The sequence below is a fragment of the Cnephaeus nilssonii genome (genome assembly GCF_951640355.1).
Source record: "Cnephaeus nilssonii genome assembly, chromosome: 19".
NCBI lineage: Eukaryota > Metazoa > Chordata > Mammalia > Chiroptera > Vespertilionidae > Cnephaeus > Cnephaeus nilssonii.
Window position 1 is genome coordinate 1990321 of NC_137090.1, and position 14524 is coordinate 2004844.

Consider the following 14524-nt stretch of genomic DNA (forward strand, 5'->3'; position numbering starts at 1 on the left):
GCCCAGCACAACGGCCGGGCCTCAGCGGCGCCTCCCGCCCTCCGCAGCGTGGTGAGCAGCTGGATCGAGCGGCGCAAGGTGCAGTCGGAGAAGGCCAACCTGATGATCCTCTTCGACAAGTACCTGCCCATGTGCCTGGACAAGCTGCGCTTCGGCTTCAAGAAGATCACGCCGGTGCCCGAGGTCACGGTGATCCAGACCATCCTGTACCTGCTCGAGTGCCTGCTCACCGAGCGCAACACGCCGCCCGACTCCCCCAAGGAGCTGTACGAGCTCTACTTCGTGTTCGCCTGCTTCTGGGCCTTCGGGGGGCGCCATGTTCCAGGACCAGGTGGGCGCCGCCCGCGGAGACGGAGACGCCGCGCAGCCCGGCCCTCGGCGCCGCTCACCCGCTGTCCTCCCGCAGCTGGTGGATTACCGCGTCGAGTTCAGCAGGTGGTGGATCAACGAGTTCAAAACCATCAAGTTCCCCTCCCAGGGCACCATCTTCGACTACTACCTGGACCCCGACACCAAGAAGTTCCTGCCCTGGATGGACAGGGTGCCCGCCTTCGAGCTGGACCCCGACGTCCCGCTGCAGGTAGCTGCCCCGGCGGGCCCGGCGCCCAGCCACGCGCCTGGACCGGGCGCCCAGGGCGAGCGGAGACGAGTGTGTCCGCGGCCACGGCTCCTCCTCCTCCCTCCTCCCTCCTCCCCAGGCCTCCCTGGTGCACACGACCGAGACCATCCGCATCCGCTACTTCATGGACCTGCTCATGGACAAGTCGTGGCCCGTGATGCTGGTGGGGAACGCGGGGTCGGGCAAGTCGGTGCTGATGGGCGACAAGCTGGAGAGCCTGAACACGGACGACTACCTGGTGCAGGCCGTGCCCTTCAACTTCTACACCACCTCCGCCATGCTGCAGGGTGAGCGGGCGGGGGGCAGGGGGAGGCGGGGGGCAGGGGGAGCAGAGCAGGGGGAGTGGGGCAGGGTGAGGCTGGGGGCAGGGTGAGGCTGGGGGACAGGGTGAGGCTGGGGGCAGGGTGAGGCTGGGGGACAGGGTGAGGCTGGGTGCAGGGTGAGGCTGGGGGCAGGGTGAGGTTGGGGGACAGGGTGAGGTTGGGGGACAGGGTGAGGCTGGGGGCAGGGTGAGGCTGGGGACAGGGTGAGGCTGGGGGCAGGGTGAGGTTGGGGGACAGGGTGAGGTTGGGGGACAGGGTGAGGCTGGGGGCAGGGTGAGGCTGGGGGCAGGGTGAGGCTGGCGGGCAGGGTGAGGATGGGGACAGGGTGAGGCTGGGGACAGGGTGAGGCTGGGGGACAGGGTGAGGCTGGGGGACAGGGTGAGGCTGGGGGCAGGGTGAGGTTGGGGGACAGGGTGAGGTTGGGGACAGGGTGAGGCTGGGGACAGGGTGAGGCTGGGGGACAGGGTGAGGCTGGGGGCAGGGTGAGGCTGGGGGACAGGGTGAGGCTGGGGGACAGGTTGAGGCTGGGGGCAGGGTGAGGCTGGGGGGCAGGGTGAGGCTGGGGGGCAGGGTGAGGCTGGGGGCAGGGTGAGGCTGGGGGCAGGGTGAGGCTGGGGGACAGGGTGAGGCTGGGGGACAGGGTGAGGTTGGGGGCAGGGTGAGGTTGGGGGCAGGGTGAGGCTGGGGGACAGGGTGAGGCTGGGGGCAGGGTGAGGCTGGGGGCAGGGTGAGGCTGGGGGACAGGGTGAGGCTGGGGGCAGGGTGAGGCTGGGGGCAGGGGACAGTGAAGAAGGGGGGAGCAGGGGTCGGTCCTCATAACCCAACCTGGACACACACAGCCTGGCTGTCTGTCCCCCCATTCCTTGCCCCAGGGACTTGCCAGTTGCTTCTTCATTCCCCACCCCCACCCGCTGGCCCCCACCCCAGAGTAGGGACGGGTGGTGGCCAGGCCCCTTCCCCGTGCTCCCGGCGGATCCCACGGGACCCCTGTCACCACCGAGCTGCGGGGGCCACAAGGTTGAGGGGCACAGGTTCCTGCAGCCCTTGCCCCCCCCATGACGCCCACCACCCCCTCCTTTCCCCGGGGAGTGGAGGCCCCTCTAGGCCACATCCTGAGCCGCGCTCCCTCCCCAGGGGTTCTGGAGAAGCCGCTGGAGAAGAAGTCGGGCAGGAACTACGGGCCGCCCGGCACCAAGAAGCTGATCTACTTCATCGACGACATGAACATGCCCGAGGTGGACAAGTACGGCACGGTGGCCCCGCACACCCTCATCCGCCAGCACATGGACCACGGGCACTGGTGAGGCTGCGCGGGGGGCGGGGGGCGTGGCGGCGGGAGTGAGGTGAAATCGACCATTTCACAGCCACATGCTAGGTGTGGCGGGGGGTGGGGGGGTGGGGGGAAGGTGGCAGGGGGTGGAGGGTGGGGGGGTGCTGGGGGCAGGACCCCAACGCGGGTCCCCGCGCAGGTACGACAGGCAGAAGCTGACGCTGAAGGACATCCACAACTGCCAGTACGTGGCCTGCATGAACCCCACCTCCGGCTCCTTCACCATCGACCCCCGACTCCAGGTAGGCGGCCCAACTCCTTCCGCAGCCGCCGGGCGGAGGGCCGCGTGGGCAGATGAGGACAAAGCCCTGTCTGGGGGCATCAGGACGGCAGGCTGACTTCTCTGGGCGTTCGGGGGGCAGGGGTGTCAGAGGCCGGCCGGCCGGGCCCCGGGACCCCAGCGGGCCGGCAGATTCAGCAAAGGAAGCTCCAGGCGCCCTGTCACGTCTGGGTGTAAGGTGACCAGCAAGCATAACCCTCCACCTGCCCAGGATGTGGGACCCACAGGACGACGCCTGCACCCACCAGGATCCCCCCTCCGGGTCCCTGAGTGATGGGTCCTGGGCAGAAGCCAGGCCTGGGCTCTGAGACGCTCTTGCCTCCGCCAACATTTTTCTTTTCTTTAAAAAAAATATTTTTATTGATTTCAGAGAGGAAGGGAGAGAGAGAAATCAATGATGAGAGAGAATCACGGATCGGCTGCCTCCTGCACGCCCCACACTGGGGATCAAGCCAACCCGGCACGTGCCCTGACCGGGAATCGAACTTTGACCTCCTGGTGCATAGGTTGATGCTCAACCACTGAGCCACACTGTCCGGGCTCCACCAACATTTTTCTTGAGAGTGCGAAGGGCATTTGGTCGTTTCAGATATGACCAATGTTTAATGGGACACGCACACGCACACGCACACGCACACACACACACACAGCATTCTGGCCACAAGACCCTGGGCGGCGCGGACAGACTCTTCCCACGTGGGCGGCCGCGCGCGGTCCCCGAGGCTGCCTGACGCGGGGCTGTGGTTGTCCGGGCAGCGCCACTTCTGCGTGTTCGCCGTGAGCTTCCCCGGCCAGGAGGCCCTCACGACCATCTACAACACGATCCTGTCCCAGCACCTGACCTACCGCTCGGCCCCCCTGGTGGTCCAGCGGATGAGCGGGCAGCTGGTGGCCTCGGCCCTGGGTAAGCCGGCCGGCCTCCCCCTCTCCTGTCAGGAACACCCGCCGCTTTAAGGGGCTGGGGGCTGCTCTCTGTCTTCCCTGGTAAATGGTTTCCGTAGACTTTCCAATCAATGTCTTCAACGGTGCTGTTCGCACAGATGTGGTGAACTCCGATTGCTGCAGGGTTGGGGGGGGGAGGGGTATAGAAATGACTTGCACGTCGCCCGGGCAGCAGACTCCCCCTTGCTCTGCGGATTTCTTAAATTGCCACTGGCTCAGTGCGTTTGCTTTGGGAACAGACCCTAAGCCTTGCCCTCCCTGAGGCCAGAGAGAGTGCCTAGGATGGGGTGTTCTTCCTACCACAGCCCTGCACCAGAAAGTCACGGCCACGTTCCTTCCCACGGCCATCAAGTTCCACTACACCTTCAACCTCAGGGACCTCTCCAACATCTTCCAGGTACGGCCCTCAGCCCGGCCGGCCACTTCCTGGCCAAGAGCCGGACCCATAGATACCCTCCTCCTCTGCTTCTCTCAGGAGAGAGAGCCAAGTGACCTGGGGACGGGACAGGGATGATGATGGCAATGGTGATGGTGATGATGGTGGTGGTGGTGGTGGTGGTGATTATGGTGATGGTGGTGATGATGGTGATGGTGGTGATGGTGGTGGCGGTGGTGATGATGGTGGTGGTTATGATGATGGTGGTGGTGATGGTGGTGATGGTGGTGATGATGGTGGTGGTGGTGATGGTGGTGGTGGTGGTGATGATGGTGGTGGTTATGATGATGGTGGTGGTGATTATGGTGATGATGGTGATGGTGGTGATGATGGTGGTGGTTATGATGATGGTGGTGGTGATGGTGGTAATAGTGATGGTGATGTGATGGTGATGATGGTGATGGTGATGCTAGTGATGATGTTTCTCTTTTTTACTGACTGTTTAGTCTTGAGCCAGGCACTGGGCTTGGCCATTCACACCCCCATATTCTCCTCTAAACAACATGAAATGCTCTCACACCCCCATTTACGAGAAGGAGAGGCTAAGGCTCCAGGAGGTGAAGCCATGCCGCCCCTCCCAGCCCCCACGCCATGCTCTCCGGAGGCCCTCCCGTCCCTGGCACGTCCCACGTGTCATTTGTGTGACTCTGTTGGCCTGGTTACACCTCCAGCTAAAACGCAGCCGCCACCAGGCAGGGCCTGTCTTTGGTCAGAGCCGGAGAGCTCCCTCGGAAGCACCTGCTGGCCTTCCGGTCACGTGGTTCATGGACGGCTGGGCCAGAGCTGGGCGCTGCAGAGCCCACGCTGTCACCACGGCCTGAGGCTTCGGAGGGTGGGTCCCCAGGAGGCCTCTCTGGTCCCTTCTCCACTGTCCTCCCGCTAGAGGATGGAGCCCTTGACCTTGTCTTGCGGGCAACCCCCCCCCCCCATGTCTCTCCGGCCGCAGACACGTCCTCCGGCCCGGGGTTTGCGTGGACGTGGCAGCGGTGGCTTCCGCGGCCCCGGGAGACGTTGTCCCAGCTGCTGAGTGGCGCTCCGGGGGAAGCGGCCACTGTCCCCGTCACTCACGCTCAGCGCGGCCGGCTGGCCTCACACCGACCTCGTGTGGGGGCAGGGCATCTTGTTCTCCACCACCGAGGTCCTGAAAACCCCGCTGGACCTGGTCCGCCTGTGGCTGCACGAGGCCGAGCGGGTGTACGGCGACAAGATGGTGGACGGGAAGGACCAGGACACGTTGCGCCGAGTCACCATCGCGTCCACCAAGAAATTCTTTGACGTAAGTCCAGCCGCTGTCCCTCTGCGGAGCCCGGACGCTCCCGGTGGGCAGGCTACCGGGGCCAGTGATACCCGCGCCCCTCCTGGGAGAGCCCTCGGGTGGGCAGGGAGGACCACGCTGGGTCCCACGAGGCGGCTGTCACGTGGGTGTGTGTCTGAGCGGGAAGACGTTGAACGACCTCCCTCCATCCCCGCGGGGAGGAGAAAGGCCCGCCTGGGCCCAGCTGCTCTGCTGGGGGCTCTGGGGGTCCTGGGGGTCCTGGGGGTCCTGGGGGCCCTGGGGGCCCTGGGGGACCAGTTTGTTCCTCATGTGATGGGGGCAGACCATCCCACAGGGACTTCTCCAGCTGTCCGCCGGGCGCCTGGAAACACGTGTGGGCCCCTGGAGACCTGGCCTGGCCTCCTGGCGCACCGGCTGCTGTGCCCATGGCGTGTCTGTGGCGTTCCGTGGCGTGTCCATGGCGTGTCCGTGGAGGCAAACGACAGAAGCGCCTTGTCTCCCACCTGTAGGATCTCGGCGATGAGCTTTTGTTTGCCAGACCGAACATCTTCAGCCACTTTGCTCAAGGGGTCGGCGACCCCAAGTACCTGCCCGTGACGGACATGGCCCATCTGAACAAGCTGCTCGCCGACGTGCTGGACAGCTACAACGAGGTCAACGCGGTCATGAACCTGGTGAGCCGGGCGCGCCGAGAGCGGACACCGGGCCGGCGGCCCAGGGCTGTGCCGTTCCTGGCGAGCCCCGCGGCGGGGGCGGGGGTCACGGACGAGGTTCGGTGGTGTGGAAGGCGGGTCCCCGCGGGGCGAGGAGCTGAGGGTGCCTGGCCCGCAGGTGCTGTTTGAAGCCGCGGTGGCGCACATCTGCCGGATCAACCGCATCCTGGAGTCGCCGCGGGGGAACGCGCTGCTGGTGGGCGTGGGCGGCAGCGGCAAGCAGAGCCTGTCGCGCCTGGCCGCCTACATCAGCGCGCTGGACGTCTTCCAGATCACGCTCAAGAAGGGCTACGGGATCCCCGACCTCAAGGTGAGGCGGCGGGGCGGGCGGGGGACTCACCACCCGTCGCCGAGACCGGGCGGCCGGCCCCGGCCCCGGGGTCTGCGTCTCGGAGCCTGAAGGCCGGGGGGCGTCCTGTCCCCCCCCCTCCCCACGCAGACCGACCTGAGCGCGCAGTACATCAAGGCGGCGGTGAAGAACGTGCCCTCCGTGTTCCTGATGACGGACTCCCAGGTGGCCGAGGAGCAGTTCCTGGTGCTGATCAACGACCTGCTGGCCTCGGGCGAGATCCCGGGGCTGTTCGCGGACGACGAGGTGGAGAACATCATCTCGTCCATGCGGCCGCAGGTCAAGTCGCTCGGCATGACCGACACCCGGGAGCTGTGCTGGAAGTTCTTCATCGAGAGGGTCCGCCGGCAGCTCAAGGTGCGGCCCGGCTCCGGCTCTGGCTCCGGCTCCGGCTCCGAGGGCTGGGCCTGTGGGCTCCGGTTGGTCTGGGTGACGGGGGCCATTCCCTCCCAGGACAGAGCGGTGGGGCCGCCTGGTGGACGGGGAGGGGCTGTTAGGGGCATCTCGTGGCCCAGACACGTGTGTTACACACACACACACACACACACACACACACTCACACACACACACACTCACACACACACACACGCACACACACTCACACACACTCACACACACACACACTCACACACACACACACACACACTCACACACACACACACTCACACACACACTCACACACACACACACACACACTCACACACACACACTCACACACACACACACACACACACTCACACACACACACACTCACACACACACACTCACACACACACACACTCACACACTCACACACACTCACACACACTCACACACACACACACACACTCACACACACTCACACACACACACACTCACACACACACACTCACACACACACTCACACTCACACACACACACACACACACACACACACACACAGCAGTTTCAGTAGTTCAGCACACCTGGCCCTTCGGCGTCCTGCTCAGGGGAAGTGGGCTGACCTAGGCCAGGCTTCCCTGACACAGACGTTCCCAGACTGGGGTCCCTGGGGGTCCCCGCTTGTCTGGGGCGTAGCCACGGTCCTAGGGGGCCTGGAGGAGGCTCCGTGTCCCCGGGGGACAGACCTGCTAAAGGAGTGTGGCCCTCCCAGCGTGGCCGCCCCTTCACCGCCGGCCCTGCATCCACACTTTCTCGTCCGCCTTTGGGAGCGTCTCCTGAGGGGGGGCCCTGCTCCCTGACATCGCTGGGGGGGTCGTGACCTCAGCTGAGCCTGCGTTCGCTGTGGGGCAGGGGCCCCCCGTGAAGCCCGGAGGCGGGAAGGGCTGCCCGACGTTTGGAGCTGAGCCTCCTGCCGCGGCGCCCCGACGAGCGCCCCTCGGCCCGCCCGCAGGTGATCCTGTGTTTCTCCCCCGTGGGCTCCGTCCTGCGGGTCCGAGCCAGGAAGTTCCCCGCCGTGGTCAACTGCACGGCCATCGACTGGTTCCAGGAGTGGCCGGAGGACGCCCTGGTGTCGGTCAGCGCCCGCTTCCTGGAAGAGACGGAGGGCATTTTGGTGAGTCGGGGCCCAGCCGCCTCGGCCACGTCTGTGCCGGCGGCCGTCACGGAGAGGGGATCCCGGACCCTCCGCCTCCAGGGCCCGGGTTAGGGTGAGGCAAGCGAGGCACTCGCCTCGGGCACAACGCTTAAGGGGCGCGGGAAACCTCGGCGATCAGGTCGTTTTAACGCAACATTTTAAAAAATCAGCATAAATGCTAAAAAGTTCACGGGAACAAAATTGTAAACCAAGGCGGGGCTGCTGCCGGTTGGTTCCTGCGTGACCCGTGGCCGTTACGGCCGTCTGTCAGGGCCCCGGCCCGAGTGGCCGTGCCCACCGGGCGGCCCAGGAGGCGGACACGGCCGGGCCACCCGCAGGGCCCGCGCAGAGCGGCCTGGAGAGCCTGTGTCTGCCGGTGGGTGACGCGGGGCCCGGCGGGGTCGTGCCCGGCGGGGCCCGGGGTGACGGCGTCTCGCCCCGCAGCCGGAAGTCAAGGCCTCCATCAGCCTGTTCATGGCCTACGTGCACACCACGGTCAACGAGATGTCCAAGGTGTACCTGGCCATGGAGCGGCGGTACAACTACACCACGCCCAAGACCTTCCTGGAGCAGATCAAGCTCTACCAGAGCCTGCTGGCCAAGAAGCGGGCGGAGCTGGTGGCCAAGATCGAGCGGCTGGAGAACGGACTGATGAAGCTGCAGAGCACGGCCTCGCAGGTCCGCGGGCGGGGGGGGGCGGGGGGGGCGGGGCAGCGGGGACCAGGCGGGGCGCCCAGCCCTGGGACAGTGCGGCCCCTTGTGGTAGAAATGGACAAGAAGGGGGAGCACCCCCCACCCCCTCACTTGCTATTCTTGCCCGGCACACCCTCCTGCCTGGCCGGCCTGGGCCTCGGCACGCCTGCTCCCCAGGGTGGGCTCAGTCCCCGGCTTCCAGCTTCCTCTCTCCGCGGCCCCCGCCTCCCCAGGACTCCCACCCACCTGGACTGTCAAACCCGAGCAGCGGGAATGTATCTTGCACTTGTGACCCTGTGTACACAGTCAGTGCTCAATAAATGCTTGCCTTCGAGACGTCGAAAAGGCGCATTGAAATGAGTTTCGAGATGAGCCCGCCCGCGCGGAGGGCGGCCGGCGCCCGAGCTGCGTCTCCTGGTGCCCCTCCCCAGGTGGACGACTTGAAGGCCACGCTGGCCATTCAGGAGGCCGAGCTGGTGCAGAAGAACGAGAACGCGGACAAGCTGATCCACGTGGTGGGCGTGGAGACGGAGAAGGTCAGCAAAGAGAAGGCCATCGCCGACGAGGAGGAGATCAAGGTGGAGGTCATCAACAAGGTGGGTGGCGGCCGGCAGCGGGCCTTCCCTGCGTGGTCCCCGCAAAGGCAGAGGGTCCCCGGTGCAGCGGGACCCTCCAGTGGGACCCCCCCCCCCCCCGGGCTCAGAAGAGGACGGCGCTGAAGAGCAATGTGTTCCTGAGGCCACGGCGCAGCCCCTCGGGAGCCCGTGAGAGAAACAGGCTCCCCCGGCCCGATGGGCTGCCTCAGGGCTGCCTTCTGGCCAGACGCCGGGGTCCCTGTGCACAGGAAGGTTGGGGAGGCTGCACGTGGAGCCCCCCGGCCCCATGCCACGGCGGGGGGGGGGGGGGGGCTGGGGGGGGCGGGGCGTGCTGGTGTCCTGTCACTGTTGGTTTGGTTTCTCGTCTCCCATCCCTGCCTGGTTCTGTGTCGTCGTCACGCGTCTGCACGAGGGTTTGAGTTAGGGGAGTCCCCGAGCCCCAGCTGGTGTTGCTCAGTGGATAGAGCATCAGCCTGCGGACTGAAGGGCCTCGGGTTCGATTCCTGTCAAAGGCACGTGCCTGAGTTGCACTGTGAGGCGTGTCTCTCTCATCATGGATATCTCTCTCTCTCCCTCTCCCTTCCTCTCTGAAATCAATAAAAACATATTTTAAAAAAGGGGCGTCCCCGAGTGTCTGCGTCTCCTGAGAGGGAGGACGCCCCCTCAGGCAGGGAGGAACCTGCAGCTCCGTGTGGTCAGCGACATGCTGCGGACTCCAAACTACCAAGTGACACAGGCAGGCTCCGCCCCGAGCCGGGACCCCACCCAGCAGGCCGAGCTCTGTGACCCGCTGCCCAACGTCTGGGCGCCCACCCCTCTCCAACCCCCGCGTCCAAACACCCCCCCCCCGGGGGCTACAGGAAGAAGGCCTGGGAGCCGCCCAGCACAGCGGCTGGGTCGGTGCCCGCTGTGCTCATTCCCTTCCTTGTGCCCCACTGGTCCCTAAAGCAGGTGCAGAACCGGATTCTCCAGGAGGTCAGGGTCAGGGTCAGGGTCAGGGTTAGGGCTCTGCCCAGGACAGGGTTAGGGTTAGGGTTCTGCCCAGGACAGGGTTAGGGTTAGGGTTAGGGTTAGGGCTCTGCCCAGAACAGTGTTAGGGTTAGGGCTAGTGTTATGGCTCTGCCCAGGACAATGTTAGGTTTAGGGTTCTGCCCAGGACAGTGTTAGGGTTAGGGTTAGGGTTAGGGGTAGGGCCCTGCTCAGGATAGGGTTAGGGTTAGGGTTAGGGTTATGGCTCTGCCTAGGACTGGGTTAGGTTTAAGGTTAGTTTAGTGTTATGGCTTTGCCCAGGAATTGGTTAGTGTTAGGGTTAGGATTATGGTTCTTCTCAGGATAGTGTTATGGTTAGGGTTAGGGTTATGGCTCTGCCCAGGACAGTGTTAGGGTTAGGGTTAGGGTTATGGCTCTGCCCAGGACAATGTGAGATTTAGGGTTCTGCCCAGGACAGTTTTAGGGTTATGGCTTTGCCCAGGACAGTGTTAGGGTTAGGGTTAGGGTTAGGGCTCTGCCCAGGACAGTGTTAGGGTTAGGGCTGGGGTTAGGTTTAGGGGTCTGCCCAGGACAGTGTTAGGTTTAAGGCTCTGCTCAGGACAGGGTTAGGGTTAGGGTTAGGGTTAGGGCTCTGCTCAGGATAGGGTTAGGGGTAGGGTTATGGCTCTGCCAGGACAGTGTTAGGGTTAGGGTTAGGGTTATGGCTCTGCCAGGACAGTGTTAAGGTTAGGGTTAGGGTTAGGGCTCTGCCCAGGACAGTGTTAGGGTTAGGGTTAGGGTTAGGGCTCTGCTCAGGATAGAGTTAGGGGTAGGGTTATGGCTCTGCCTAGGACAGTGTTAGGGTTAAGGTTCTGCCCAGGACAGTGCTAGAGTTAGGGTTAGGTTTAGGGTTAGGTCTCTTCCTAGGACAGTGTTAGGGTTAGAGTTAGGGTTATGGCTCTGCCTAGGACAGTGTTAGGGTTAGGGCTAGGGTTATGGTTAGGATTAGGGCTCTGCCCAGGACAGTGTTAGGGTTAGGGTTATGGTTAGGATTAGGGCTCTGCCCAGGACAGTGTTAGGGTTAGGGTTAGGGTTAGGGTTAGGGCTCTGCCCATGACAGTGTTTGGGTTAGGGGTAGGTTTCTGCCCAGGACAGTGTTAGGGTTATGGTTATGGTTATGGTTAGGGTTAGGGTTAGGGCTCTTCCTAGGACAGTGTTAGGGTTAGGGTTAGGGTTAGGGCTCTGCCCAGGATAGGGTTAGGGTTAGGGCTCTGCCCAGTACAGTGTTAAGGTTAGGGTTCTGGTTATGGCTCTGCCAGGACAGTGTTAGGGTTAGGGCTCTGACCAGGACAGTGTTAGGGTTAGGGTTAGGGCTCTGCCCAGGACAGTGTTAGGGTTAGGGTTAGGGTTAGGTTTCTGCCCAGGACAGTGTTAGGGTTAGGGCTCTGACCAGGACAGTGTTAGGGTTAGGGTTAGGGTTATGGCTCTACCCAGGACAATGTGAGATTTAGGATTCTGCCCAGGACAGTTTTAGGGTTATGGCTTTGCCCAGGACAGTGTTAGGGTTAGGGGTATGTTTCTGCCCAGGACAGTGTTAGGGTTAGGGTTAGGTTTAGGGCTCTGCTCAGGATAGGGTTATGGTAGGGTTATGGCTCTGCCTAGGACAGTGTTAGGGTTAAGGTTCTGCCCAGGACAGTGTTAGGGTTAGGGTTAGGGTTCTGGCTCTGCCCAGGACAGTGTTAGGTTTAAGGCTCTGCCCAGGACAGGGTTAGGGTTAGGGCTCTGCCCAGGACAGTGTTAGGGTTAGGGTTATGGCTCTGCCCAGAACAGTGTTAGGTTTAGGGTTAGTGTTATGGCTCTGCCCAGGACAGTGTTAGGGTTATGGCTCTGACCAGGACAAGGTTAGGGTTAGGGGTAGGTTTCTGCACAGGACAGTGTTAGGGTTAGCGTTATGGTTAGGGTTAGGGCCCTGCTCAGGATAGGGTTAGGGTTAGGTTTAGGGTTATGGCTCTGCCCAGGTAAGGTTATGGTTAGTGTTAGGGGTAGTGTTGTGGCTCTGCCCAGGATAGTGTTAGGGTTAGGGCTAGGGTTAGGGTTAGGGGTATGTTTCTGCCCAGGTCAGTGCTAGGGTTAGGGTTAAGGTTAGGGCTCTGCTCAGGATAGGGTTAGGGGTAGGGTTATGGCTCTGCCTAGGACAGTGTTAGGGTTAGGGTTAGGGTTAGGGCTCAGCCCAGGACAGTGTTAGGGTTAGGGTTATGGTTATGGCTCTGCCCAGGACAGTGTTAGGTTTAAGGCTCTGCTCAGGACAGGGTTAGGGTTAGGGTTAGGGTTAGGGTTAGGGTTAGGGCTCTGCCCAGGACAGTGTTAGGGTTAGGGTTAGGGTTATGGCTCTGCCAGGTCAGTGCTAGGGCTCTGCCCAGGACAGTGTTAGGGTTAGGGGTAGGGTTATGGCTCTGCCTAGGACAGTGTTAGGGTTAGGGTTAGGGTTAGGGCTCTGCCCAGGACAGTGTTAGGGTTAGGGTTAGGGTTATGGCTCTGCCAGGTCAGTGCTAGGGCTCTGCCCAGGACAGTGTTAGGGTTAGGGGTAGGGTTATGGCTCTGCCAGGTCAGTGCTAGGGCTCTGCCCAGGACAGTGTTAGGGTTAGGGGTAGGGTTATGGCTCTGCCTAGGACAGTGTTAGGGTTAGGGTTAGGGTTATGGCTCTGCCCAGGACAGTGTTAGGTTTCAGGCTCTGCCCAGGACAGGGTTAGGGTTAGGGGTAGGTTTCTGCACAGGATAGTGTTAGGGTTAGCGTTAGGGTTAGGGTTAGTGCCCTCCTCAGGATAGGGTTGAGGGTTATGGCTCTGCCCAGGTCAGTGCTAGGGTTAGGGTTAAGGTTAGGGCTCTGCCCAGGAGAGTGTTAGGGTTAGAGTTATGGCTCTGCCCAGGAAAGTGTTAGGTTAGGGTTAGGGTTAGGGTTAGGGTTAGGGTTAGGGTTACGGTTATGGCTCTGCCCCGGACAATGTTAGGGTTAGGATTCGGGTTAGAGTTAGGGTTAGGGTTAAGGCTGGTTCTCTGTGTAGGGCAGACCTCGCAGTGACATACTGCTACTCTCCATGCCCTTGGTGTCCAGGGAAACCCTGTTCCTCCACTGTCTCTTCCCAGGCAGATGCTGTTCTTTGTTTTTTTATATATTTTATTGATCACAGAGAGGAATGGTGAGGGATAGAGGGATGGAAACACCTACAATGAGAGAGAGTCATTGATCGGCTGCCTCCTTCCAGCCCTCACAATGGGGATTGAGCCCACACCCTGGGCATGTGCCCTGACTGGGAACTGAACTGTGACCTCCTGGTTCGTAGGTCGATGCTCAACCACTGAGCCAGGCTGGCCTGGTGTGTGTGCTGTTTCTTATCGACAGACACCAAGCATCTGTGGGACTGTGTGCAGCCTAAGGCTCTGAGGGGCTCTTTCTGACTCAAAGAGTCACGATGCATACGTGAATGAGTGTGTATGTGAGTGAATGAGTGATGCATACGGGAAGGAGTGTGTGTGTGTGAGTGAATGAATGAATGATGCGTGCATGACGCAACAAACTCTTGCTTTCTGGAGGGGAGAATGAGCTGAACCTCTGACTTGTTCCCAGAGACAGTAAGGCCTCCCTCCAGGGGGTCTGCTCCCCCGGGCTCCCTCGCGGCCTGGAGGCCAGGGCCCATGGCAGAACAGCTTTGTCCTGAGTCTGCGTCTGCCTGGCAGGCTCCCCGGGGCCTGAGCGCTGAGGGGCCGGCACCAAGGAGGCCGGGAGGAGCAAGGCCGATCCCACACGGTGACCACCCCGGCCCAGGCGCCCTTGCACGCCACCCAGACAGCCCACCACGTCGCTCTTTCCTCTCCGGCTTCCTTCCAGAACGTCACTGAGAAGCAAAAGGCTTGCGAGACGGACCTGGCCAAGGCGGAGCCGGCCCTGCTGGCCGCGCAGGAGGCTCTGGACACGCTGAACAAGGTGAGAGGAGGAGGAGAAGCGGGACCCGGCTGGAGGGGGTCGGGGGAGAGGCTGCGGCTGTCACCCGGGGGTGGCTCCCGCCCGGCGGGCTCCCTGGGGTCGTCCCGGGGCCTCCAGGCCCCTCCCAGGTCGGCCCTGCCTGCTGTTTGCAGAACAACCTGACGGAGCTGAAGTCCTTCGGGTCCCCGCCGGACGCCGTGGTCAACGTCACGGCCGCCGTGATGATCCTGACGGCGCCCGGGGGCAAGATCCCCAAGGACAAGAGCTGGAAGGCGGCGAAGATCATGATGGGCAAGGTGGACGCGTTCCTGGACGCCCTCAAGAAGTTCGACAAGGAGCACATCCCCGAGGCCTGCCTCAAAGCCTTCAAGTGAGCCGGCCGCCGGGCGCCCTGGGCCGTGGGAGCCCCGTCCCGGCAGCGTGGGAGGTCCCGGGATCTCCTCCCGCTCGCCGAGGGCGGG

The 14524-nt window shown here is 62.6% G+C and overlaps 1 protein-coding gene across 1 annotated transcript in view; it reads left to right on the forward strand.

The window, feature by feature from the left end:
* Positions 1-14524, forward strand: part of DNAH17 (dynein axonemal heavy chain 17) — a gene marked incomplete at its 5' end in the record, with an annotated part of 58851 nt that overhangs the window by 24737 nt on the left and 19590 nt on the right. The window contains 17 exon segments of the mRNA XM_079798611.1: positions 48-306; positions 308-331; positions 407-580; positions 699-906; positions 2077-2242; positions 2412-2514; positions 3309-3456; positions 3800-3891; positions 5045-5206; positions 5716-5880; positions 6038-6229; positions 6359-6625; positions 7641-7802; positions 8268-8501; positions 8948-9112; positions 13968-14063; positions 14216-14433. Of these exon segments, the coding sequence (XP_079654737.1) occupies positions 48-306; positions 308-331; positions 407-580; positions 699-906; positions 2077-2242; positions 2412-2514; positions 3309-3456; positions 3800-3891; positions 5045-5206; positions 5716-5880; positions 6038-6229; positions 6359-6625; positions 7641-7802; positions 8268-8501; positions 8948-9112; positions 13968-14063; positions 14216-14433 (2835 nt within the window).